Genomic DNA, 27,682 nt, shown 5'->3' with positions numbered 1-27,682 from the left:
ACCCTGTACAGTGTACCCTAGGTACCCAGGGCATAGGTGTACCCTAGGCCTCCCAGGGGCTGCAGCATGTATTATGCCACCCCTGGTCTGGCCTTCCAATCAGACACAACTGGCTGATCACTCAGCTGGGGCAAGGTCGTGTAATCACCCCTTGCTTAGGTGTAGTATTCCTATACCTACCTTATATATAGACACATGTGTACCTATCAGTCACTCCTATGGCAGGCCTTAACAATCCTGGAGGCAGAGTGCTTGGTAACATGTGAGATGGTGCTCTAGCATGAGCTGAGCCTGTCTGCAGCTTTCGGAACCATGTCCTTATAGCTGTTCTATGATATAGCCTACCATATACTCTTAAAGTGCCTTATAATCTTAAACGGTTATGGTAACTATGGTTGGGCTGTATCAAAACATGTCGTGTAAGGTGTCTAACACTTTGGAATAATACCCCCATACCATTCCTGGTGATGAGGATATTATTCCTCCCTTCTAGAGGGAGAGACATGTTAAAATCCTACTTCAACTGTTAGCCTCTGACCAAAGCCTCAGCATCACAAAATGGATGCTGCTGCCACGACACAAGTCTGACCTCCTGCAGCTGGGAGTGATCCCAGCCAGGGAGGCCTGGACAATAGGTTTCCTGCTTGGGGAGGTGCTAGCACCTCCCCAGACAGCCTTTAGTGTATTGGGGCAGGGTGGGCTGAAAGGAATGAGACATGCCTGGGGCACACAAGGTGTTCCTTGCATAGTCCAGTTCAAACCGGCGCTGGGGCACTCCAGCCCCAGCTCTGGCGCGAAACTGGACAAAGGGAAGTGGGTGTAACCACCCCCTCCCAGGTCCCACCCATAAGGCGTGACCTAGCAGGTATCCCAGCCCCCCAGATTAGTATAAGAGTGGGAGTTGGGCCTCAAGACTTTGGATTATCCTGAACCTGCAAAACTGAACAGAAACTCTGGACCTTCGACATTCGACGAAAGAAGAAGACTGAAGAATCTCCCTTGTAGCCAAGGAGTGGCTACCCTGTGCAAACAGGCACCATCAAGTGACTACCCTTTGCTTTGTGAACCGTTCGACGAGGAACCGATTGCAGAGCCCGACCAGAGCCTTGATTTCCAGACTTCTCCGACCCTCATCCACATCTGCAGCAGAGCTGAGATCCGTGGAGGCGACGAGCGACGTGGGACCGGCTACCTGGGAAAAGTGGCTAGTAACTTACAGCGCAGCTTCTGAGGTACCCTCGAAGTTGTGCACCGGGGATTGAGAAGCCCCAACCCCAAGCACCATCTGCACCGAAGACCAGCCCCCCACACTCCACGAGTCCTGCGTGGGGCCCTTCAGCATTTTCCTGCTTGCCGCGTCTGTCCGGTTGCTTGCCCGCTGGCTAGTGGCCTCTGTGACGACGCTCCCTGAAATCTTCTGCGCTGGTTTGGCTCCTCCAGACTGGCTCCCGCTTCTCTGCAAAGAAGAAGCACCCCAGACCTTCCTGGTCTGCACCAGAAGCAAGTCCCTTGTTCTTCGTGGGTTCCGCTTGCCAAGGCTTGGTGAGTCCTAGTCCAACTTCGACGCCGCCGACAGCAAGAGCCTTCGTGGGACAGCTCGCCTCCTGGTCCTGGTCGTCCTCGACGCTTCCTGGTCCTCCTGGCTGCAGCGACAAGCTTCACCTACACCTGCAACTCTTCACGACATCGCCTGGTTCCTTCCTGGTTCCACGTGGTCACTGGCTAGTGACCTTGACTCTGTCCCCTCTGCTTGCAGGTTTCTTCTCTTCTTGATCCCAGGCTTGGGATCCACCGGACACTCTCTCCTGACTGCCTGTCAGCATCTTTCTTCAGGCATCCATAGGAGTCGACGACGAAAACGACGCATCTTCACCCCTATGCACCCGCAGCCTGTGGGCTAGGTAACTTGGGTACTCCGGTGCTCATCAGGATAGTGACTATCCTAGTGTCTAGTTTTCAAGTCTCACCTTCCTAGCTACTCCGGAAGTGTCCTAAATCTATCTATTTCTAAACTGTAATATTGCTATTGACTTTTACGCATTGCGCGTGAGTGTTTCCACTCTGCACACGAATCCCGTGGGCCTCCCACTTCCTAACTAACGCTAGTGTAGTGTAGCCCCAGCGATTCCCTAGGCCTAGGCCTATTCTATTTCCGTGACAGTGGTTCTTATACCACTTATTTAGTATATGGTTTGCGTGGCCCCTAGGGCCTAACTGTATTACTTACCTGTGTGACTTACTGTATGCATTAATAAGACTGTGTTGTACTTACCTCTAAACTCATAAAGAGTGCTGAGGGTTTGCTTAGAATAAATACACTTTATTTTATATATATATCTGTTGTGGTGTCCTTTCATTTGGTATTCAAGGGATTATATATGGTATCACAGCTGGCTTCACATGCCATTCAGAGTTTAGCCTAAGACTGCTCTTGTCCATGCTACCACTAGGATAGCTGGTCTATAAGGTTGACTTTACAACCAATCACCATAAGGGTATTTGGACTGATATAAGGTGTACACTATAACTAGTGACATCATACATCAGGCCAACTTCTCACATTGGTGAGCAGCGGTTGGGATCTGAGCTTGCTGTTGTAATACCATTGTAATCTTGAGATACTAAATTGAAAGATCACACAGATATTGTCTAGGTACATATAACATAGTTTATAATACTTAAGTCCTACTGGACTTAGTAGTGGTAGGTTGAAGGGAGTAACACACCCTGACTACAACTACTAGAGAGGTTTAGTAGAAACAACTAGTGTAGGTAGGTGCACACACCACACCCTCACTAGATCATGCCTCTGGGAGAAGATCAAGTAGATGCTCTCTCAGGAGGGGCAGGTCTGCAGAAGACCCCCTCTAGGTATGATACCTTAACATTCCAGGAGATGAGACAATTGTGTACCTCCAGAGGAATAAAACAGGGTGCAAACCCTACCCTTAGACAGCTAGTGGAGCTTCTGGAGGCCTATGATGCTGAAAGAGCTGCCAGGGATGGTGCCATAGCTGTAGATAAGGGTCTACCCACCACAGATGAGTCAGATGGGACTTCAGAGGAAGAGGTAGACAGCCAGGGCCAAGTAGGAAGACTTAGCCAGGCTAACTTAAGTTTACATGGGAGTTTGCATGGGGTCCCCCCATACAGACCCACAAGTAGGCATTCACAGAGAAGCAGGAGGGACAGATCCCCTTCAAGGGAATCCATCCACTCCCATGTCTCTAACATCTCTAATGCTTCCTCTCACAGGGGAATGACTTCACCTGAGAGAAAGGAGCATAAAGCCAGAATGAGGGAAGCTAATCTGAGGATTCAGAGGGAAGAAATTGCCCTTGCCAAAGAGAAGCTCGCTCTGGCTAGAGAGCAAAAATTGTGTGGGTCAGAACCCACTGGTGGCAGCAACATTCCTAGAGATAGGGATAGGTCTTATGACCATAGAAACCTAAGCAAGATAGTCCCCCCATATCAAAATGGGGATGACATCCACAAATGGATGACTGCTTTGGAGAGGGCCTGCAAAGTACAGCAGGTACCCCAAAGTCAGTGGGCAGCTATCTTGTGGCTCTCCTTTTCTGACAAAGGTAGAGACAAGCTCCTCACAGTCAGTGATGAGGATGCAAACAATTACAAAGTCCTGAAGAGTGCTCTGATAGATGGGTTTGGCTTAACCACTGAGCAATATAGGTTGTTGTTCAGAGACACCCAGAAGACACAGACACAGGACTGGTCTGATTTTGTGGATTGTGCCACTAAGGCTTTGGAAGGTTGGTTAAATGGCAGCAAGGTGCAGGACTATACAGGATTGTACAACTTGATTATGAGGGAGCAGATCCTTAATAATTGTCAGAACCAGCTTCTCCATCAACACCTGGTAGACTCAGATTTGACCTCTCCCCAAGAATTGGGAAAGAGGGCAGATAAATGGGTCAGGACCAGGATTAGGCCTAAGAATCAGGGTGGTGACCAAAAGAAAGATACCACCAAGCCTCAAGAGAAGGGTGGGGATAAAGCAAAAGAGAAATCTTCCTCAGGGCCCCAAAACTCCACACAGGGTGGTGGGTCCCAAGCTCCCTCCTCTACCACAGTTAAAAAGCCTTACTGCCATGTGTGTAAAACACCTGGGCATTGGAAAACTGACAGCAGTTGCCCACAGGCTAAAACCAAAACTGTTCCTCCAACTACTCCTGTCACACCACCTATTACTGTCAGCAGTAATCCCCCAGGTGGTGGGAGTGCCCCCAAAAATTTGGTTGGGTTTTCTTGGGGAACACAGGGGGATCCTGGCTTAGCCAATTCCCCTACAGCAGCTACTCTTGTCTGTGATGGTGGCATGGGGTTTGCCAACTTCACTGCCTGTCCCAACACTTTGGGTAGGTACAGACAGGAACCCTACATCAATGGTAGAAAAGCTGAGGCCTACAGAGACACTGGAGCTAGCATCACTATGGTGGCCCATAGGCTAGTTCCCTCTGAGCAGCTTTTGCCTGGTTTCTCATACCAGGTGACTAACATTGATGGCAAACAGAACAGTCATCCCATGGCAGAGGTATGTCTCAGCTGGGGAGGTGTCACTGGCCCTAAAAGGGTGGCAGTGTCGCCAACCTTGCCTGTGGACTGCTTACTGGGGAATGACTTAGAACTCTCAGCTTGGGCTGGAGTTGAACAAGACACCCATTCCAAAATGGTAGGCCTTTCCAAAAAGGGTAGTGGGGTTGTGCCAGTCACAACCCCTGTCCAAGTAGCTTTCCTCCCTGAAAAGGTTGGAAGGGCAGTGGTAGCCACAGCCCAGGCACAGACAGACTTCCCTGTAGCAATTGGCAGAGCTGTGACAGTCACAGCTCAAACACAAACTGAGTGCCTTCCTGAAAAGGTTGGCAAGGCTGTAATGGTCTCAGCCCACACTCAGACTGATATAGGTGTAGTGAAGCCTGAAACTATGGATCACTCCACACAAACAGAGAGTAGTGGGGAGGAAGAAAAGTCTCCCTCTCCCCAGACATTAGGAAAAGGTCAGCCTCCTCAGGGATCTGACCTCACCCCTTGTGAAGGAACTGCCCCAGAGGTAGCCAGGCCTGGCCTGGCAGAGCCTCTGATGTCAGTGGCCCCTTCCAAGGTGGGACCCAGTCTGGTGCAGGTAGCCTGCCTCTCTCTACCCTGCCTCAGTCAGCCCAGGGCTGCAGAGGTCAGGGAGGCCAGTGGACCCCAAGAGGGCCCCTGTCCACAAGAACCCCCCCTTCAACAGAATGAGGATTGCCTGGTTAGTTGCCCTAGCCAGGTGATGGGTAAAAACATTCCTGAGGGATCCCCTTCACAGGTAGTTAGGGACCTCCCCCAGAGGGATTCTGTTGGGCACAGGCAAACATGGGACCTTAGGGCCCCAAACCTGACCTGTCCCTCCAGTAAGCCCACAAAAGGGACCCAGCCTCCAGCTTTAGGTAGCCAGAGGCTGACCCTGAGAGCACAGTGCAACTCAGTTAGAGAAAGAAAGGCATCCATGGTGGAGGATGATTGGAGGAAGCTGAGGCCTCACTTTGAGGACACTCACTTCAGTACTCCATCTCAACACCAGCCTTTTACTTTGCAAAGACACACCAAAGGTAGAGATTCCCTATGGTGGAGACCCTATGATATCTTTAGGATGAGGGATTGCTTAGTGGACCATGAGACAGGGGGTAACCATGCCAGTGCTGGTTCTTCCTTATATGGCCACTCAGGCAATAGAGGCTTACCTTGTCAAGGCCAGCCTTATCTCCTTTCGTTTGGGGGGGGGGGGTTGTGTAGGAAGGTGGATATCTGACTATGGTTACCCCCAACTTTTTGCCTAGTGTCTAGCTGGTTTTTCGACTTAGTTGGCCTGAGATCCTGCCATTCAGGGTCTCAGGCTGTCTGCTCTCTCTGTAAAATGGACTCCATGTACCCTAGGTACATAACCAATTGGTAAGGATCACCTTATTGGACCCTGTACAGTGTACCCTAGGTACCCAGGGCATAGGTGTACCCTAGGCCTCCCAGGGGCTGCAGCATGTATTATGCCACCCCTGGTCTGGCCTTCCAATCAGACACAACTGGCTGATCACTCAGCTGGGGCAAGGTCGTGTAATCACCCCTTGCTTAGGTGTAGTATTCCTATACCTACCTTATATATAGACACATGTGTACCTATCAGTCACTCCTATGGCAGGCCTTAACAATCCTGGAGGCAGAGTGCTTGGTAACATGTGAGATGGTGCTCTAGCATGAGCTGAGCCTGTCTGCAGCTTTCGGAACCGTGTCCTTATAGCTGTTCTATGATATAGCCTACCATATACTCTTAAAGTGCCTTATAATCTTAAACGGTTATGGTAACTATGGTTGGGCTGTATCAAAACATGTCGTGTAAGGTGTCTAACACTTTGGAATAATACCCCCATACCATTCCTGGTGATGAGGATATTATTCCTCCCTTCTAGAGGGAGAGACATGTTAAAATCCTACTTCAACTGTTAGCCTCTGACCAAAGCCTCAGCATCACAAAATGGATGCTGCTGCCACGACACAAGTCTGACCTCCTGCAGCTGGGAGTGATCCCAGCCAGGGAGGCCTGGACAATAGGTTTCCTGCTTGGGGAGGTGCTAGCACCTCCCCAGACAGCCTTTAGTGTATTGGGGCAGGGTGGGCTGAAAGGAATGAGACATGCCTGGGGCACACAAGGTGTTCCTTGCATAGTCCAGTTCAAACCGGCGCTGGGGCACTCCAGCCCCAGCTCTGGCGCGAAACTGGACAAAGGGAAGTGGGTGTAACCACCCCCTCCCAGGTCCCACCCATAAGGCGTGACCTAGCAGGTATCCCAGCCCCCCAGATTAGTATAAGAGTGGGAGTTGGGCCTCAAGACTTTGGATTATCCTTAACCTGCAAAACTGAACAGAAACTGTGGACCTTCGACATTCGACGAAAGAAGAAGACTGAAGAATCTCCCTTGTAGCCAAGGAGTGGCTACCCTGTGCAAACAGGCACCATCAAGTGACTACCCTTTGCTTTGTGAACCGTTCGACGAGGAACCGATTGCAGAGCCCGACCAGAGCCTTGATTTCCAGACTTCTCCGACCCTCATCCACATCTGCAGCAGAGCTGAGATCCGTGGAGGCGACGAGCGACGTGGGACCGGCTACCTGGGAAAAGTGGCTAGTAACTTACAGCGCAGCTTCTGAGGTACCCTCGAAGTTGTGCACCGGGGATTGAGAAGCCCCAAGCACCATCTGCACCGAAGACCAGCCCCCCACACTCCACGAGTCCTGCGTGGGGCCCTTCAGCATTTTCCTGCTTGCCGCGTCTGTCCGGTTGCTTGCCCGCTGGCTAGTGGCCTCTGTGACGACGCTCCCTGAAATCTTCTGCGCTGGTTTGGCTCCTCCAGACTGGCTCCCGCTTCTCTGCAAAGAAGAAGCACCCCAGACCTTCCTGGTCTGCACCAGAAGCAAGTCCCTTGTTCTTCGTGGGTTCCGCTTGCCAAGGCTTGGTGAGTCCTAGTCCAACTTCGACGCCGCCGACAGCAAGAGCCTTCGTGGGACAGCTCGCCTCCTGGTCCTGGTCGTCCTCGACGCTTCCTGGTCCTCCTGGCTGCAGCGACAAGCTTCACCTACACCTGCAACTCTTCACGACATCGCCTGGTTCCTTCCTGGTTCCACGTGGTCACTGGCTAGTGACCTTGACTCTGTCCCCTCTGCTTGCAGGTTTCTTCTCTTCTTGATCCCAGGCTTGGGATCCACCGGACACTCTCTCCTGACTGCCTGTCAGCATCTTTCTTCAGGCATCCATAGGAGTCGACGACGAAAACGACGCATCTTCACCCCTATGCACCCGCAGCCTGTGGGCTAGGTAACTTGGGTACTCCGGTGCTCATCAGGATAGTGACTATCCTAGTGTCTAGTTTTCAAGTCTCACCTTCCTAGCTACTCCGGAAGTGTCCTAAATCTATCTATTTCTAAACTGTAATATTGCTATTGACTTTTACGCATTGCGCGTGAGTGTTTCCACTCTGCAAACGAATCCCGTGGGCCTCCCACTTCCTAACTAACGCTAGTGTAGTGTAGCCCCAGCGATTCCCTAGGCCTAGGCCTATTCTATTTCCGTGACAGTGGTTCTTATACCACTTATTTAGTATATGGTTTGCGTGGCCCCTAGGGCCTAACTGTATTACTTACCTGTGTGACTTACTGTATGCATTAATAAGACTGTGTTGTACTTACCTCTAAACTCATAAAGAGTGCTGAGGGTTTGCTTAGAATAAATACACTTTATTTTATATATATATCTGTTGTGGTGTCCTTTCATTTGGTATTCAAGGGATTATATATGGTATCACAGCTGGCTTCACATGCCATTCAGAGTTTAGCCTAAGACTGCTCTTGTCCATGCTACCACTAGGATAGCTGGTCTATAAGGTTGACTTTACAACCAATCACCATAAGGGTATTTGGACTGATATAAGGTGTACACTATAACTAGTGACATCATACATCAGGCCAACTTCTCACATTTCCTATTAGACCAGTCAATCGTTGATCCACAAGGTAGATATGTCATTGTCACAGGCGTCCTAAGAGGTACCAAAATAGCTATCATTAACGTATACGGTCCAAACACGGACGACCCCGACTTCCTTCATGAATCTATGGGCACAGATACATGGCCTACCAGATTTGGAATTATTTTTGGGGGGGGGGAGGAGACATTAATGTGGCATCGTATGATACACAGGACAGATTCCACAACACTTCAGAACAGCACACACGGGCAGCCTCAATCATTCTAAACGGCATGACAGAATTCCACATGTTCGACGTTTGGCGTATGCATAACCCAGGTGTACGTGATAGCACCCACTCCTCAACAGCAAATAACAGTTGGTCGAGGCTGGAATACTGGCTACTCACAAGCCAAGCCTCCACATGGGCAAAGGACATAACCCATCTCCCCAAAACACTCTCTGACCACAAACCTGTTCTACTGGCACTATTGATTCCGACATAAATACCACCGCCATTTGTATGGCGGTTTAATGCCACAGCACTTCTCAACCCTATTTATATAGATGCAATACAGACGGCAATAGAAGATTACTTTGCAGACAACGCAAAATCTGTCGACAGCGCTGGTACACTATGGGAGGCCTTTAAAGCCACCCTAAGAGGAATCTGTATAAGCACAAATGCTGGCATTCTGAAGGATTTCAGAACGCAATTGGAGATGTGCGAGGGTCGCATACACCGCTTAGAAGTAGAATATGACAAGACTCATAGTGCACTCACCCTTAGCAAACTACGGGACGAAATTAACCAATATAATACACTACCAGATGATGAAATAAAATATACCGCTCAACGCCATGCAGCGCACAGGATAGGAGAGGAAGGGAGACCAGGCAGAATACTAGCTCAAAAAGTGCGCACAGAACACAAACAACACACGGTTACCCAAATAGAGGATGACAGTGGACAGATGCACTACGATACCCAAGGCTGAACACGTTTGTAGAAACATATGAAACATAGAAACATATGGTGACTTTTATAAGTCGCAACACACAGCACCCGAGGCTGAAATTCTGAAGTACATTGAGGACATAGCCTTAGTTTTGCTGTCAGACACACACCGTGAATACCTAGCTCAACCTATAATGGAGGAAGAGGTGCAGACAGCTATAAAATCATTGCCTAATGGGAAATCACCTGGCCCTGACGGGTACACCACTGAATTCTATAAAGCATATCCAGACCTGCTTATTCCGCCCCTGCTTGAGTTGTATGATGAAGTCTATAATAACAAAATTCTCCGCCAACGCTACGAGAGGCGCTCATAGTGGCACTCTTAAAACCGGACAAAAGACCTGAAAAAGCGCAGTCTTATAGACCCCTATCGTTGATAAACACAGACGTTAAGATACTTGCCACAATACTTGCCACAAGATTACAGCCACTTATGCCCACTATAGTCCTGCCCGACCAATCAGGTTTTATTCCAGCTCGTTCAACTGCACATAATCTGTGCACCATCTTTGCTCTTCTGCATCAATTAAACCCGGAGCTACAGGCTGTGGCAGTGCTACTGGATGCGGCTAAGGCCTTTGACTCTGTCGAGTGGCCTTATCTGTTCGCGATATTACAGGCAATTGGCTTACCACCCATTTTCATCAACTGGACTGCCTTATTATTTAACAAACCCACTGCCCGTATTAAGGTCAATAGACATATATCGGACAAATTATCAATACAACGTGGCACCAGACAGGGCTGCCCGTTATCTCCATTGCTCTTCTCCATCGCACCAGAACCGCAGGCCTGTAAGATACGTCAGAAGTATGCACACGCTACACTGCGGTTCAACTTGAGACCTATTATCATATCGTTATATGCAGACGATATGGTATTATACCTTCGCGACCCAGAAGAGAACCTCTCCCCAATACTGCGAGAATATATCAAATAAGGGCATTATTCGGGGCTGCGCATCAACTGGAGCAAGTCAGCAGTGATACCACTAACAGAACACACAAAAGCACCACCAATGGAATTCCCACTTGTTTGGCAAGAAGATCCAATTAAATATCTTGGGATCTGGGTACACCGTGACTCTGACTTAGTACTTAGATATAACTATGGCACCACAATAGACCGCATAGAAACGCAAATAACTAGATGGATCACACTTCCTCTATCACTTGCAGACAGAATATCACTAATAAAGATGGTGTTGTTACCTAAGCTGTTATACCTCTTTATTAATATACCAATAAAGCCACCTACCCCAATTTTTAACCAGATACGCACAAACCTTAGTAGACTGATATGGGACGGAAAGCAAGCCCGCATAAGTCTCCGAACCATGTCACTACCGTACGATTCGGGAGGTTTTACGGTCCCGGATATCTATTTATATTATTTATGGGTGCAGGCGCAATACGCGTACTATTGGTATCACCCGGTGCGATATCTGCCACATCTTGCGGTGGAGGATGGCGATGCTGATCCAATACCACTATCAAGCATACTCACACATACCCGTCATCATCGGACATTGCGAGAAATAAACACAATTCGAACGACATCGCAAGCCTGGCATTGCATCAGTCAAAAAGCGAACAAATCCCCAATATATGCCCCGAATCTACCACTGGCCCATCACCCCACGCTATCAGTTTCACAAGAAAAAAACAGCATGATGATCTTAGAACGAATAGGCATAACACAGATGAGTGATCTATATCCGAATGGTGCCTTCATCACACCCGACGACCTGTCCTACATCAGCAATCAATCACTGCTATTCAGATTTATTTATCATAGACTAAGGGCAGCCATCAGAGAATTGTATCCCACATTCAAAGCTGAACCTCCAGCACTACAGTCATTACAGACGTTGATAGCAACTCCCACTCACTCTAATATGATCTTGCGGCTATACAAATTGGTACAAGCAGAAATAGGTATGCAAACACACAAGGCCCGAGATAATTGGAACAAACTTTTAGACATCTCCCTAACGGACGATGACTGGGCCTCATGCTGTACACTTATTACACTGCTCACACCCAATGGTAACCTCCGCATCATCCATTATAAGTATATACATCAAGCCTATCATACTCCAGCCAAATTACATAAATATGGGTTACGCGATAATGCACGATGTAGGAGGTGTGAAGCTGATCAGGCAGATTTTGCACACCTAGCATGGAATTGTGATAGGATACGACAATACTAGGAAACAATGATTCACCACTTGGGTATATTAATCTTGTGTGAACTATCATGCAAACCACAATTGTGCCTGTTGGGCCTTCATATACCTGTGAAATCTGCGAAGAAGAAGCTGATTGCCATATTACTGCTCCTGGCAAAACGCAGGGCGCGATACATTGGGATAGTAAACAGACGCCCACTCTAGCAAACTGATTACGTGATGCAGTTTACTGTAGAGACAATTTTTTAATATATGCGGAAAAACTACCAACTGCTTCAAAGCCATCGAACATATGGTAGCCACTTACAGCATATCTACGAGGCCACCCTGACTTATTCTAACCTAGCCATTGACTTAACTCTTGAATTGTTACTGTGACGATATGGTAATGTGAAAACGCTCAACTGTGTATTACTGGGAAATGTGATTTAAAGAAATCTGTATTGTAATGTGCTTGCAGAGATTGTTCTAGATGCGACAACTGTTATGTACTACTACCAGAAACTTCAATAAACAAAATAAAAAATAAAAAAAGTTTCAATGTTTATTAGCAGAGAACTGCAATATTATAAAGGTTGTTTAATCGCCAGGTACATCTGTATTTGGAATCCAGAATAGTTTGCGGATTTTTATTAATAAATAGATTTAAAACACCCAGTTTAGGTAAATTATTTCTCATGCTATATAAACTTCTACAGGAGGCACCCTTGTAAATCTACACAAACATATAAGTAAATCATATTTAATGAACTGTTACAATTTTTGAAACAAAAGCATACCTTAAAATGTAGTATTTCCAAAATATCACAGAGTGTACCTTTAGGAAAACAGTTCAAAAGACAGACTAAAGATATCAAATAAAGCTCACCTCAGGTTTCTTCATGATCTCTATGAAGTACATGCGGTTCTTCATGGGATAGATGATAATCAGAACATCCCCAAAATCTGTGGGTATAATTCCCCGACGGTAGTTTCTGGTGTGTTCAGACCATACAATGTGAATTTCATCATTACCCAAGTGACGAAGCTGCAATGACAAATTGACTCCAATCAGACTGATCACAATGTTTTACTGGGCATGGCTTACAAACTGAAACAATGCTCATCAGATCAATAATTTCTTTGGTGTGATCGAAATAAATAATATCTATGCCCGAGTAAAACCTCCTGGATTTGAAAGTCAAAAATTGCTATTATTAGATTGAGCCTATGCATAGAGCAAATTTCCAACTTTCAAAGGATTCACAAAATTCTAGTAATTCTCCTGTAAATGAACATTACCAGTAGATTTCCAAGTGTATTCATGCAGAACTTCTGCCAAGCTGAGCATTCTGCACTCATACATTTTACACATCTGCACATGTTCACATCTAACTTTTTTTGGCTTGGCAACAGATATTTCTAGCTGCCTGAAAAACCTCAAAGTAAAAAGACCTTGCAGACTTTACGCCTGCCCCCCCCTTCGACCAATTGCTTTGATGTGCACTTTATAGTTTACATTGATTAGATGGGCTGTCCATCAAGGCTATGTTGCTGTCCTATTTGTGTTCTCATTGGGTTTTAAAATGCAGTTGCATCATCTTATGTAACTCTTAATTCAAAGCCAGCGTGTTCTTTGATTATTTACCTTGCTGACATAATATTTTAATATCTGATGTATTGCGTATTTATTGGCAGTGCCTGCTGCTTAGATAACTTAGTCCATCAAAGACACAATGCTGTTTCCCAATGAACATTGTCTGTTCATTTGTATTTATTTTACTGTGTTGATAATATGTTGGTTTTAATGCTTTTTTGTTAATAAAACAAATGTGTGAACATAAGTTTTGTTAAAGAGACAACAAAACATCATGGCTCAAACTATCGGTAAACAGCGGAAACGTTTGGAAGAGCCTGGAGACTTTTTATGTCCCGGCAGTTGGGTATACCGCAGGAGTTTTTCTTTAACCCATCAAGAGGCGTTCTAAGTAAATAGAAGATTATTCGCCACAGCTCCAGTGGCCAAATGTAGAAGAAGTCTTAAGAAGGAAAACAGCGAAGGTTGATGCAACATCGTGTCTAGTTTGCCACTTTATAAATTAAAGGAAAGAAGGATTTAAGGGAGAACACATATGCCATACCTCCTTTTTTTGTATTGTGTGATCTGGAGGTGAATAATAACTGCACCAGAGGAAGAAACAGTTCTCCTATTGGTTGTTGGCATGTTTCGCAATGGATTTGTATTGGGAAACACTGATTCATAACGTTAAGCTTGAAGAAGGTGACATTCATATTGTACGACCGAAAAGTGTCACTTTGTGTCACTTGAGCACCCATGCATCCCCTGGGGTCATTAAGATAAAGGACAATATGAAATTGGGTTGACCTCGAATTATCTGGTTGTAAAACTTGGTGTGCCAATGCAATAAGATTGGGTCTTCTGTTTCCAACAATTATTTCAGTCTTTCTGATTGTTTTTTAAATACAATTATAATTCATTCTGAATATTTGATGTATACTATTGATGTGTTTTTTATGAATTTGTGTATGCATTTTTTGAGTTTTATATCAGAAAAATCGATATATAACATAATGATAAAAATAACGTTTTATATTATCTTTTTTGGTTTCTTACGATTGCTGATGATTTGAATGGTGTATGCATGAAAACTGGGAGCACCTGTATGCTTTAAATAGGAGCCCAAAGGGATCTTGTTTTTGACAGAAGTTTCTCAAACGTATACTAAAATATTATGTTGTGTATGGCTTTTACTTTCACCGCTAATAAAACAAACTTCAACTTCTAACTCATTTTCTTAACACTCTTCCTTGAGGGAACATCTTAACACTGTTAATGCAGTTTTTCCGGCAAAGGGGCATTTATTATCATCATCCTCGTCAGCATCAATAATAAAAACGACGAAAATCACAGATAATTTAATTAAAAAACTATTCTTTCTTCTCTCACAGCAATCATTCGCTACCTCAAAACATTAACCCAAAAATTAACCAACAGATTTAGCAACATCAACTCTAACATACTTTAGAAAAAAAATAAAACATACGAAAAGCCTGCTTACACATTTCCAGTAACACACGTTTCTACTACTGTCTAATATACTCACTATTCCAGTACAGCTACAAGATTTTTATCAGTAAACAAACGCATACCTTATCATTACTTGATAGAAAATATACAACTTAATTTGCGTCAACAATTCACTCGAAACGTTTTACAATTCTAATGTATTGTTTCAGATATGTGTCTATTACAATTCAAACCTATTGTACAACTAAATACAAATAAAACTGAAGCTCCTTCTAGTTCAACAATGAATATAACAATTACTATATACCTAACTGCTTTGCATATGCTTGTTTTATTGTTTCTACACAGGAATAAAATGACCATGGAGAAAGTCCTTCACTCACACCCAGTTTAAATATGGGGTTCTACCACTCCCAGTCCTCATCTGTAAAGGCATTTACAGATGCCTTTCAAAGACGTAAATTGAGTGTGCTTCCTTCCAGGTCTGGAAACTAAGAGCAGAGTTTTTGAGACTATGCACTAGCCTACGTACTCCTGAATGTTCCCCTACTTGTGCAAGTAAACTTTCCAATGGACACTGACAAACAGGACTCTAACCCAAAACCTGTAACTGCGTGTCATTTTGCTGGATTTTTCACATTTATAAATATGTTTTGCAAAGGTAAAATGTTAGCAATCCTGATTTTGTGAACCAGGGCATATAATTCTACCATTGCAAATGTTTTTTTTGCACATTAACCTTGAAAATAAGTGGGACAATAGGATTAAAAGGTGATCATGTTTGCCAATGCCATCGTCCAGCCATTGTCCAAGACACTGCCTAAGTGCTTCTTTAAACAACTTGTTGCACTGGCATTTTTTGTGTACAGCATACTAGCTTGGATGCATAAAGGTTAAACTACCAAGACTATTGTTACAGATTAACGACTTCAAATTAACCATTTCTTTTGTCATTCAGTAACATATGATACTGTACACTGCAAACATCTACATTACTGTTGAAGAACTATCATTATTGTAATTCATATTCTGGAGTACAGCCAAGAACAACAAGCATTTGGAATGCAATAGGTCTCGCATTACTGAAAATTTGAGCTATTGGCTTTGCAAATAATAATGCAACATCAATATCTCAAACTTTCAGTAATGCGAGACCTATTGCATTGGAAATGCTTGTTTGCTATTGTAGATGGGGGCTTGGCAACGGGGACGCGTGGGGACACAGACACAACAGGGACAGTGGGAGGAGGCAAGGAAACACGGGCAACGGAAGATGGAGGGAGTGGTAAAGACAAACGGAGAACAGGAGTGCAGGCCACCGCATTTGATGAAAGTGGGCGCCTAGCTGAAAACAGAGGCCCGGCACCCTTGTAAGTTTTATGGTATGCACTAAAAGCAGTCTCCTTCCTGAAGCTCATGTAGAATCATGCAGTACGGGGGGAGTGGGAGGGGCACGAATGTATGAAAGTTGCCCTTGTGCATAATTTATTTAATAAAATGTTCTTTGTTATTGCAGATATGCCTGCATTTCCAAATTAGTTTATAAAGCAGAATGCACATGTAAAGCTGAGTGCACATGCAAGGAATCTTGTACCTGACTCAGAGACGAGCCATGCGCGTCCTCGTACGCTCGTCATTTTACAAGTTGCAGGTGTTGTGCTGCAACAAAGCACAGTGCCCAAGTTGTCAACATTAAAGCGGGTGCCGTGCTGTAACTTAAAGCGTGGCACCCAGGGGCAGTACGGGGATGAGAGACTACAAGTTGCCGGCACCATTGTTGACTGAGTGGATTGATTTGGGCAAGCCGCACATTACAAAAGAAATGCACGGCCGCCAACCTGGAACCTGAAGCATGCCTCGCGCTTTTAAAAATAACACAAAACGCATCTTAAAACAACAGGGCTTTAAAGAATATATTATGGCGTGAGCAGCTTTAATAGCGCGGCAGCCATTCTTAAAGCAAAAAACATAACATAAGGTAAAGCGCTGCTGTGCTGCTTAAAAAAACGGCTGCATGTTGTGCCTTCAACAGGAGAAAGTCATTTAACAAAATAGTGCCCATAGACTGTAAATAAAACATACAGAATAACAACACAGTAAGAGGGCTAGCCCTCATGGGAGTTTACAACAAGAGCAAAGGCGGTACTAAGGAGGGACTACTAAGCCTATTGACCAATAAAAAGCCACCATTTACATTGGACAGTAACAGCAGCTAATTAAAAAGATGAGCGGAAAGTGGGCGGAGCTTAATGCCCATATCCTGAATACAGCATGTCTCGAAGAGACAGTGCAAGCGCTGCCTAGGCAAGACCTTGAAAGGGAAATGAAGTGGGCCATGGGATCCAAAAACTGAGAATTAAATGTGACCGAATACACTCATGCTGTAACTTGACAAACAGCTAACATCGGTACGCAAATGTTTTTGGCCCACAAACACCAGGCAACTACCTCTGAATGGGTTTCCAATTTTTCAACTACACTGCAAATGTGTTGATAAACCTTAATTATACTAGTGAAATATAAAAAATACAGTTTCTTCTTACAGATGTTGTTTTCAGTACTGGGAAAGAAGTATTTTAGTCTCTAGAATATAGTTCTCTTGGAGGCAGTGCCCTACAGGCCCAGTGTTAGTGTCATGTCACTTCTAATTAATGTATTAAGACACCTTGTAAACACAAACCAATACTTACAATGAGCTTTTTAACATGAGTAGTCATTTCCTTGCTAAAAATTACTCATGTAAATATGATCTAACGAATTACAACATCTGTGGCGATTTCTTGGGCAATATCAACTAAATTAAACAACAGCTGCAATGTAGCTACTCAGCACCTTTGTTGGAATGCAGGCAAACTGTAGCCACGTGGCATACATGAAAATGAACTCAGTACAGTTTGATATGAGGAATTGTTTCTAGCCTAACATCAAAGATAACCAGAAACAGGGGCCGGGCCTGGACCGGAGCCTTGGAGACCTAGCAGAACCTGGGTCGTCATATGCATTGGGCACTAAAGGCTGTGGTCCTCACACACCCAGGCATTGGCAAACATGTAAATATTGAATAGGTAATTTATCAATACATGTGCACCATCTAGCAAAAGTATAGATGTTACTAAAATCTCCAGATGGGAAGGTAAACAGGGCACCAAAGAAGGGCGGGATAAAGTGATCTCAAATATAGCAACCAAAAAAATAAGAATGATTTGTCCTGCAACAGACATACTGGCGTCAGGACAGTGATGTTGACTTTAAATTTGCTTGATCCAAAGTTTGTCACTATTAAAACTTCGAAATAGGGGTTTAATCCCAGACGTCCCTCTATGCACTACCTAGACAATGCAAAAAGAAAGCAGAAGTTGTACCCTTTGGCAGGGTTTGTCTATGAATGCAGAATTCAATTCAGTTTTATGTATCCAAGACTGCCCCAATGGACTGTATCCTCTAGAAAGCAATCAACAATTACTGGGTAAACTCACAAAATTCCTGACATGATCGTTTCCGAAACCGCGGTGAAACTCTGTAGAGCTGTTATGAATAAGATACTCAGTTTAGTCAGTCAACAAACAAGGATCTGCATTTTATCCTCAGTGGCAGAGAAAATCTTGACAGGAGCCAGGAAGATAAGAGCAACATCCAGCATAAAAACCATGGTCTTTTGGTTGGAGTGCTTTATATCGCTTCAAAAGTGCGGGCCACAAAACACAACTAATTTAATTGTTGATCCAATAAAGAGTAATAATTAGTCTTTTTGTAGCAGTTGCTAACACAAGTGTGGCATTTAATAGCACTGTAGCTTAGGGCCAGATTTTTAGCGACTCGCAAATTGCGAGTCACAAAACCTGATGTACAAAAGTGTCTGAGAGACTGTTTAAGATTCACAAATGGGTCGCAATGGACCGGACTCATTAATATTCATGAGGCATGTCACAATTTGCGACCCATTGTGAATGGTCGGCAGTCACAAAGATGATGACCTGCTGGGGTCAGCAGACCACCATGTCTGTGACTGCTTTTTAAATAAGGACTTTTTTTTTTTTTTTTTTAATGCAGCCCGTTTTTTGTAAAGGAAAACAAGATGCTTTTCATTTCAGAGTGGGCAGTGGTCTGCCTGCTCTGAAAAAATGTTGGCGCCCCCATTCAGGAAGGGGTCCCTCAGGGACTCCTTCCCGTTTGCAAAGGGCTTCTCACCAATTTGAAATTGGTGGTAAACTGCAAATGTTTTGCGACCACATTCCCGGTCGCAAAACATTCCTACATACCAGTGCGACTCGCTATTAGGAAGGGAATCCCTTAGCATGCCCCTTCCTAACACCAAATCGCAAACCCTATTTTGTGAGTCACCCATCTGGCCTTAAAAGGTCTATTACAAAACATATTGGTACTGAGTTTATATACAAGATTCAAGAAAAACTTTATTCGGTTTAAAAAACAAAAACCATGAAAGCAACAACATCAGATTACAAATTTACACAGGGAGAATGTTAAAAAGAAAAACAACGGGACATATTTAAATTCATCCAAGCCCAATCGTTTTCCGAAGTTTAAAAACATTTTTTAAAAAGCTTAAAATTACGGTAACAGTTAGAACAGTATCCATTCGTTGAAATTCTAAAAAAGCTGGGCGACATTTATTTAATTTCAGTTCTTTAAGGAATGGTACAATGAACTGCCTACGAGGTAGAGTATAGAATTTACAGAAGAATAAAATATGGATATCTGATTGGAGCGATGAGTCATCACACGGACACAAGGGCAGATTAAACGACCATAAATTCATTTCTGGGAAAGTCAAAAGTCTAAACATAATATTTAATCTGAACCGAGTCAAGAGAAATTTATCATAATTAGTCAACGGCAAAGTTAAGTAAGGCTGTACTTTAAAATGAGTTAGCAGACAGAGGTGCAAAGTTACTGACTTTTTCTTCGCTTCCTCTTGTCTTCTAATGTCCTCAAGGTATTCCATACATAGCTTAGATAATAGGTTTCTAGATATACTAACCATTGAAAGTGGGTCTTCATAGTATTGTTGGCATCCAATGTTAACCATAAAGTTTTTGACATAATTTAGCCAATCAGATCTACCCACATTATCAAGGGTTAAAACATCCTGTAGGATAGCCCGATTCATAACACACTCCCTTATTGTCCATACCCTATGCCACAAAAGTATTGGTTGAATTCTGATCATGTCAGATATATAAGATAAGCCCAATTCAGTGTGACATATGTATGTCGCGACACTTTGAGGGACTGTCAGGATGTACCTCAAGAACCTATTCTCAGCTTTTTGAATTGAGTCAATGTTGGAATAACCCCACAGAGCCGAACCATACATAGCTACCGAGGTGCATGTAGCTTTATATATTGTTAAAATTTCTTTTGTCGGTTTCTTACCCAGTTTTTTAATAACGTTTTTCAGGGCCATTATAGTTTTTTGGAACAAAGAGGTTCTTGCCTTAACCGCACAAGACCATGTCCCAGTGTCATGGAACAAGACTCCAAGATAAGAAAAAGTAGGGACAATTTCCAGAGGAACGTTATTCAAAAACATTCTTTTTTTCCGCTTTCCAGGACCATTACCACAGTACATAGAGAAGGTTTTACTGCAATTCACCTTCAAGTCTAATCTAGATATAAAGGTCTCAAATTATTTGACCAGATTTTGTAGTGCCATAGGGGTACGGGCCATCAGGACCGCATCATCCGCATACAGGAGCGCAGGGACAGACCTCCTCCCAACCTTAGGCATGTCCCCACACTCCTGCAATAGGTGGCGCTCCAAGCCGTTTATAGAAAGCAAAAAAAGAAAGGGGGCCAGGACGCAGCCCTGGCGCACGCCCCGGCCCACCTCAAACCTTCTAGTGCACTGACCCCCGATACCATAACGGACCGATGCTGAGGCCCCAGAATATAAATCTTTAAGAAAGCAGACAATGGGATCTTCCACACCCATTTCTTTCAAAAGTTTATATACTAATGAAGGATGAAATGTTTAGTTGGTCCTGTCTGAACGGTGACCATCAACTTACACTAAGGTGTCAGCAACGAGCACTTAACTGACTAAGCTATCTTCACTACCATCAAGACTGGGTCATAAGCTATCTTCACTACCATCAAAACTGGGTCAGCTTAACCAACTTAAACCTTTGCAACAACAGATATTAATATAACTGTACAGACCCAAAATGGCACAAGGCGAGCGACTGACCTAGCATGGCTGGCAACAAATCCAGAGACTAGAACAGTAGTGATTGCGCATAAGGAACAAATTCTATAGCTTCAAATCTGGTATCTGCACCTCTAGGAGAAGTTTCCAGATATACCTTCTGCAGTCATTTGGACACATGCTGACCCGATCCATAAATGTGTACTTTTTAATATAGGAGGCAACCATGTCATGAGTGTTGCACACTCCCCGGTAATTTAAATAAAAAATCAAAAGACATACTTCCTCACATGGGAAGGCCTGCTTCAATCCCACTAGAGGTTAGATACATAATCTCCTCTAAAAAACAGGAGGCCAGATTTATTTTTGACATTTGGGTGGCGGTTGAGTGCAGCTGAACCTACTCCATAACTTCTGTTTCCTGATGGATGAGGAACTCCATAAATGGGGCAGTGTAAGAAGGGCTGCATAGCTCTGACAGCTTAGTAGACCAGCAGTACCCCAGTTTTGAAGTGACAAATTCTAACTTGCACTAATGAGGCCAAATGTATTGCTGGTAGATAAATAATCTTACCATTACTGCAGCTATGTTGCTCGAGCACAGCACAAGGCTTACTTTCTGGTAAACCATTATAGGCTTTCTGGATTTTGACACACTTTGTTGCGTAATGGAAGGAGGGCAATCCTTTCCACTTGCTATGGGCCATCTTAACTACTAATGACTGAGTGGGGGTTGCCAGCCAGAAAAACGGAGTTCTCTTAAAGTACATGTTAATTACTTTGAAAACATTTGCCATGTAAGAATTAAAATAGGGGCTCTTTCAAATTAGCAAGGTCCGCTAAAGCCCGTTTTAGCCCTGTGATGGCATGCCTTGGTGGTATGCCTTTGCCAACAGCTCAAAAAATAACATCTCTCCTTGGTCGAAAAGGTCAAAAGAATGGAGATCCTGAGCATTTATGCACTTCCGGATAACCCAAAAGTATCTCCTAGTAGGAGTAAGGCATTCAAACAGATATACTTGCTGAAAAGAATGTTGCCCATTTTTTTTTGTACACTGCTGATCTTTTATCTGCATACGTTTAATTTTCCCAAATGTGTAATAATCTTCAGATTCTAATGCTAAATGTAGTTATTCGCTTTTAAATCTACTTTTAGTTTGATACATTGTTTTTTTTTTCTTTCTAAGTTTACAACCCTTTTCAAGGTTGCCACAACTTGAAACCAACATTTTTTTATTTTGGTTCGCAGACATTCCAACATTACATCACTTCTCGCCTAAATTATTTAAAAATATAGTTTCTGAGATGTAGGTATAATTTTTCAAGAGTATTTTCACTAAAAACAGTTGCAGAACAATATCCATATCACTCATGGGGCACAACTATACACCATCCCTAGAAAGATGTGAGAAAACCTATATGTACCACAGGGTGATATGACCCATAAAGCATCACTTGACGGCCTACTCAAGGATATTCATGTACATTTACATGTAGTGAATTTTAGAGGAGAGGGAGTCATCGTCACAAATCTATATGAACCAGAAGGGAACGGTTTTCTATCAGTTGCAGGCTGTTTGAAGATGGCTCGTGGCATCCACATTGCAGCACTGCCTCTCTGCCAGTTGTCGAATCACGATCCTGATCGCTACCAGTAGAGGGCATTTATTGGGTAACCTCCTATTTGCAATTGGATGTCGATCCTTGTCCCTGCTTGCAATCTGTAATCCGGCGCCCATTTCTTTTCTGGAGAAAGTAGTGTCTATTGCACAGCTGAGAATGCATTTATGTGGGGCACTGCACTACATAACTAGTGCTTAATTTGAACTGTTGGTTGCAGGTGGGGCCAACCAGCACTCGTTTTGGGGAACTAGAACTTATTTTTCTTATTCAAACTTTGACCTAGAGGAAGAGAGAGAAAAACACAAAAGGAGGAAAGAGGAAGGAAGCGAAAGATGGAAAAACTATTACAAAGAGAAAGAAGGGATGAAAAAGAATCTTCAAGAATGAGATAAACGGATGGGAGTGTTTAGTGTTGGATGAAAGAAGCATGAGGTGAAATAATGGCTATGCAGCCTTGATACCCAGCACCAAACATTAGATGGCACTGGCTTTGGGTTTTTGAGCAAAACATTTGGCCCCGGAATGTGTTCTTTTAAATATTAAGCACTGTACATTACAGTACATTATAGAAGCCTCTCCTGTGTGTACAATGACCCAAAGGTAATGCACATGAGATTATAAATCAGGAGAGCTCAATTATGGATGCCCCAATATGTCGTTTTCAACATCTGATGTTAACTTTGACAACAGCTAATGAAGGCTATGGCATAATTAAGTGGCACATATAGGCCTCTGAAGGGAGAAGGAGACCTTCTCTCCCTGCTTCCAAATGCATATGAACTGTGTGTGAATACATCTGTACGGCTCCAAGCAACTGGACAATCCGGCTCCCAAATAGTCAGACAGTCAAATAACTTTATTCAATTTGAATGAATCATAAAAGTTCCCAGAAGAAAAAGTATACATTCAAGAATAAAAGTTTCTGCACCAAAAATTTGAAATATACGGGACAAAGACAGCGTGCGCCGTAATCACATAACCCCTGTAAATTACTTTTACATTGCAAAGCGTTTCCTTATTATAAAAACAATTTGGTAAAACTAAGCACAGAGCTGCAGATGGAACAAGTTGATAATGACCATAAATAATTAAAACCCTCCTTGTAGGAGCAGGGACGAATTGTATTTAAAATCGGTTTAAGGAAACACACCCTAGGGTCTTTATATAATGTGCAAAATAGCATAATATGCATTGTACTTTGTTGTGCTAAGTTATTACACGGACAGGGGGGTAGTCTCTCAGACCACCCCACCTGTTTCGGAAAGGCTACAAGAGAGTGCAGGGTGCCTAGGCGAAATATGGTCATTAAAAAACGTGAATCTTTCCGTGTCCCGGTGTGATATTCTCAATTCAGATCGATATGCATCTTTTATAACCATTTTCATGTTAGTTCGTATGGTCTCTGGCTGGTCGTAAACGTTTTCTAGTCCTATCTTGTAAAAAGTTTGTTTGACATAGCGTAACCACGGGACTGCCATCTAGATTCAGCCAATCTCTTATAATGCATCGTGAGGAGGACAGTTCTTCTGTAATACAAATTTTCACCCATAAAATCAGGGGGGCCATGTGTATGCTGTCGACAATCTAGTCCATGCCCACCTCACAGAATGATGATGTAGGGGAGCTATTAGGGATAAGTAAAAGTCGCTTTAAAAATGTATTCTCTGGTGTTTGAATTTGTAGGTTCTTATGGTATCCCCATACTCAAGCCCCATAAGTGGCCCCCAACAGACATTTGGATTTGTACAAAGTTATCAACTCGACTATAGGATTATGGCCAAATTTAGCAGCAAAACGAAACAGCCCCTCAATGGCTCTACTCATTTGTTGTACCATGGATAGTATAAGTTGGTCCCAATTTAAATTATAGTTGAAAACATTCCCCAAATAGGAAAAAAAAGTATATAATAATTGCACACAGGGTCTTAAATAGAACTTTCTATCCTTCAAATATTCTGGAAATTTTAGATTCCATATAACCCGAACCCTATCTTGGGAAAATTTACAGGAAATACTCCATTAATAAGGATTTGGGTAATGGATGTGCATTAGAGAGAAAAGTCAAGGGTTTAAAAAGCTGAACCAGAGCACAACAGATTGCTATATCAACATTTACCAGACTTCTCAGGCAGGATACGGTGAAAATATTAGGTTTCCTAGTTTTTCTTCAGTACAAGAGATTATGGTGGAAAACTACCTACTCAAATATTAAAATGCAATTGGTTGCTTAATTTAGATAACTGTAGCACATGTTTTCATTAAAGAGAATCACTCAGTCCTAGTACTGGTGAAGGACTATTCATACATTGAAATGTATTCACTCCACATCCATTAAGGAGGAGTTAGGTCACAGGCATACACGTATAAGAGATGTAGAGGTCACTGTGTCTACAAGATGCGGGTAGCGCACATATCCATAAATTCAACACGGTGCAAACCTACATTTCAAACACTCGGGAAGAGCGCAGTCGATCACACTAGAAATATAAATGGAGCCTGGCGTTTCAATTTGTAACCCTGGCTTTGAACTCCCATACCATTAATCGTCCAGCCTGCCTCCAACCGCTCCAGCGCGCTCTCCAGCGCGCACTGGCTGTCGGGGCCGGAACAATGGCTCATTTTTTAAGCCCCACAAGCACTCTGTGTTCGCGAGGCCCGGCGCGCGCCGCCTCCGCCCCACCGCTGGCTCTGGGCGCGCGCTCCCCTCAGCTCGCGCGCGGAATGCCTGCCAGGCGGCACGCCACTGGTGACACTGGCCATGGTGCACACCTAATGGGCTGACCTCCTTTCCCCGCTAATTGCATTACACGGCCAGCTGGCTCCAACGAGAAGTCGTCTATTTGATTGAAGAATTCCTGCTCTCGAGTAGGCCCGGCTGCTGCTCCTACTTAAGCAACAGTCGGGCCTGACATCCCCATTGTTCCGCCGACAGTGCGCTCATCCTAAAGTCTAAGTTTTATTTGTAAATTAACCAAGAAACTTCCTGCCAGAACAGCGGTGCCTGGAGACTGATAATGTGTGCCTTTCATTCCCTTTCACTCGTACTGTACCGCTGCCAATTTGTGTTTCTGCTGCTGGCCAGCCTCGGGCAAGAGAGGCCTTGCAAGACATAAGTGCAATTATAGTCCTAGAGTCAAATGAATTGGGCAAATCCAATAGCACAGCTCTGGCCCCACTTCGCAAGCCCCTACAGCAGTTACATTAGAGGCTAAAATCAAATCTCGCAAAAGCTAACAAATTTCTGTAGCGAAGGAGCAAGAGTTCAACGCGGGGAGGCAGCAAGGCTTAGGATTTTATATAAAAAAAAAAAGTTTGGCCAGAGTCAAAACGGAATATCGACTACATCAATTCGGTATTGAGGAGCAGACTTTTTTGAAGCTGTTCCCTGTCATTTAGTTGGACTGAGAAGAAAGGATACAGGATGGCGGGGCTTCGATGGATCTTGTTCCAAGATAGGAGCCTTTCAGCTAGAGAATGAGGACCACTAATGATACTAATTCCACGAGCACAAAAGGTAAAGGTAGCTCGCAGAGGACTGGTACAGCTGGGCATCGCTCCACCGGGGCACAGCCACTACAATGCCCTGCATGGTATGTTTCATGCATCTGTCTGGATTTACGTGAACTGACCCCACAGGGAACTCTATCACGCCACCCCCATATATATTTACGTTGCACTTCAGAATATGAAACTGAATAAACGGTAAATCGGTTTAATTTGCATAGCACACACTGCAAAATAACTCTCCTCTAGGCACTTGTAAGAATGTAGGGTCTGAATGCCGTGGTCAGAAGTGATTCCCTATAAAGGTTCCTGGTGACTAAGCCCCATTTTAATTTAATTTGTATTTATTTTGCACGAGGTCCCACCCTTACTGGCTCGACACGTTAACACGTGTGTCTGAGAGGCATATGCATTTGTTTTTTCTTTCCGTGTGTGAATGCTATAAGTTCTAACTTCTTTCATGTGAGGAACATTCTACAGCCAGCCAGAGCTGTAAATGATAACCCGTTTCAGTAGAGTACACCCTTAAGTCAATGTGGTGCTTAAAGGGGGACTCTGCAGCCATAGGATAATGGTGAACAATCAGGAGAACGAATTAAGCAGCATTAACAAGCTTATCTACAGGTTCTGACTAATGAGACAGAAGGTATGGCAGAATGCATGTTAGTAAGACTCTGGTGACTGCTTGCTCCAGTACAGTTAGAGAGTACCACAGTACAGTGGCAGGAAGAGTTTTATTCCGTCTAATTAATGCCTGCCCAAGTGAACGGTTCAGGTTGCATTCAGTGTAGGAAATCTAATATTTCTCCACAGATAGACAAAATAGATGTATATGCTTTTCATAGTTGATAGTTGTTGTAGGAGGATGTGCTGTGCAGTAGGTTTGCTTTTACTTGGATTGGTTCTTGGCTGTCGAGGTGCCATTCCAGTGTTAACTATATAGTGTTGGTGAATCACACCCCCTTCCCACGTACAAATATTTGGCGCTACACGTAATCTAACAGGCGTCTTGCTCTCTGCAATATGTCCGAGGCTCAGTCAACCTGAATCCTTCGAAAACGCCATTGAACATATATTACACGCACACCGGCTGATGGGATATATTCCTGAGATATTAAGCTTCAAAATATTGAATTAGGTTGTGCATCTAATACTATTAAGATTATATTTTAGTCACACCATTAGTGCGTTCTGAGTATGACAGGCAAAGTCACAGCTGAAAACGGCGCAGAGTGTGCTGCGTTTACATAATCTTCGATTTTGTATCTGAAATTTACGTGCCACGTGTTGGTGATCCTCACTAATCTACTTTAAATAACTCTTTATTCACCAGTGACGGTTGTGGCATCTTGTAGTGAGCGTGACAACCATGCTTGGTTTCCCCACATTCATCCATCACCAGCTTTACGTCTCACATGTCTTCCCTCCAATATTTTCAGGCACAAAAGGGAATGGCTGTGTTGCCTTAGTGCGGCTCTACCTGTGGAGCTCTGGCACGTCACCTAAAATACATTTAACCAGAGGATCCCCCGACGGAAGAAGGAAGCATTGCTTCAGTGAAAGACATTTGTGATCGCAGGATCCGGGATCCTCTCTAAGAATAAGATTGAGAGAGGCACCAGTCAACTCTCAAAGCATAA

The 27,682-nt window shown here is 43.8% G+C and overlaps 1 protein-coding gene across 7 annotated transcripts in view; it reads right to left on the bottom strand.

The window, feature by feature from the left end:
* RALGAPA2 (Ral GTPase activating protein catalytic subunit alpha 2) overlaps positions 1-27,682 on the bottom strand; it is a 1,855,355-nt gene that overhangs the window by 498,326 nt on the left and 1,329,347 nt on the right. For all 7 annotated transcript variants that reach the window (XM_085612413.1, XM_085612412.1, XM_085612410.1 and 4 more), the window contains one exon: positions 12,590-12,748. In XM_085612413.1, coding sequence (XP_085468539.1) covers positions 12,590-12,748 — 159 coding nt within the window. The remainder of the gene's footprint in view (positions 1-12,589; positions 12,749-27,682) is intronic.

Source organism: Triturus cristatus, chromosome 6 (assembly GCF_964204655.1).
Source record: "Triturus cristatus chromosome 6, aTriCri1.1, whole genome shotgun sequence".
NCBI lineage: Eukaryota > Metazoa > Chordata > Amphibia > Caudata > Salamandridae > Triturus > Triturus cristatus.
Note: the sequence above shows the minus strand (reverse complement) of the source record. Positions and strands in the feature narration are given on the sequence as shown.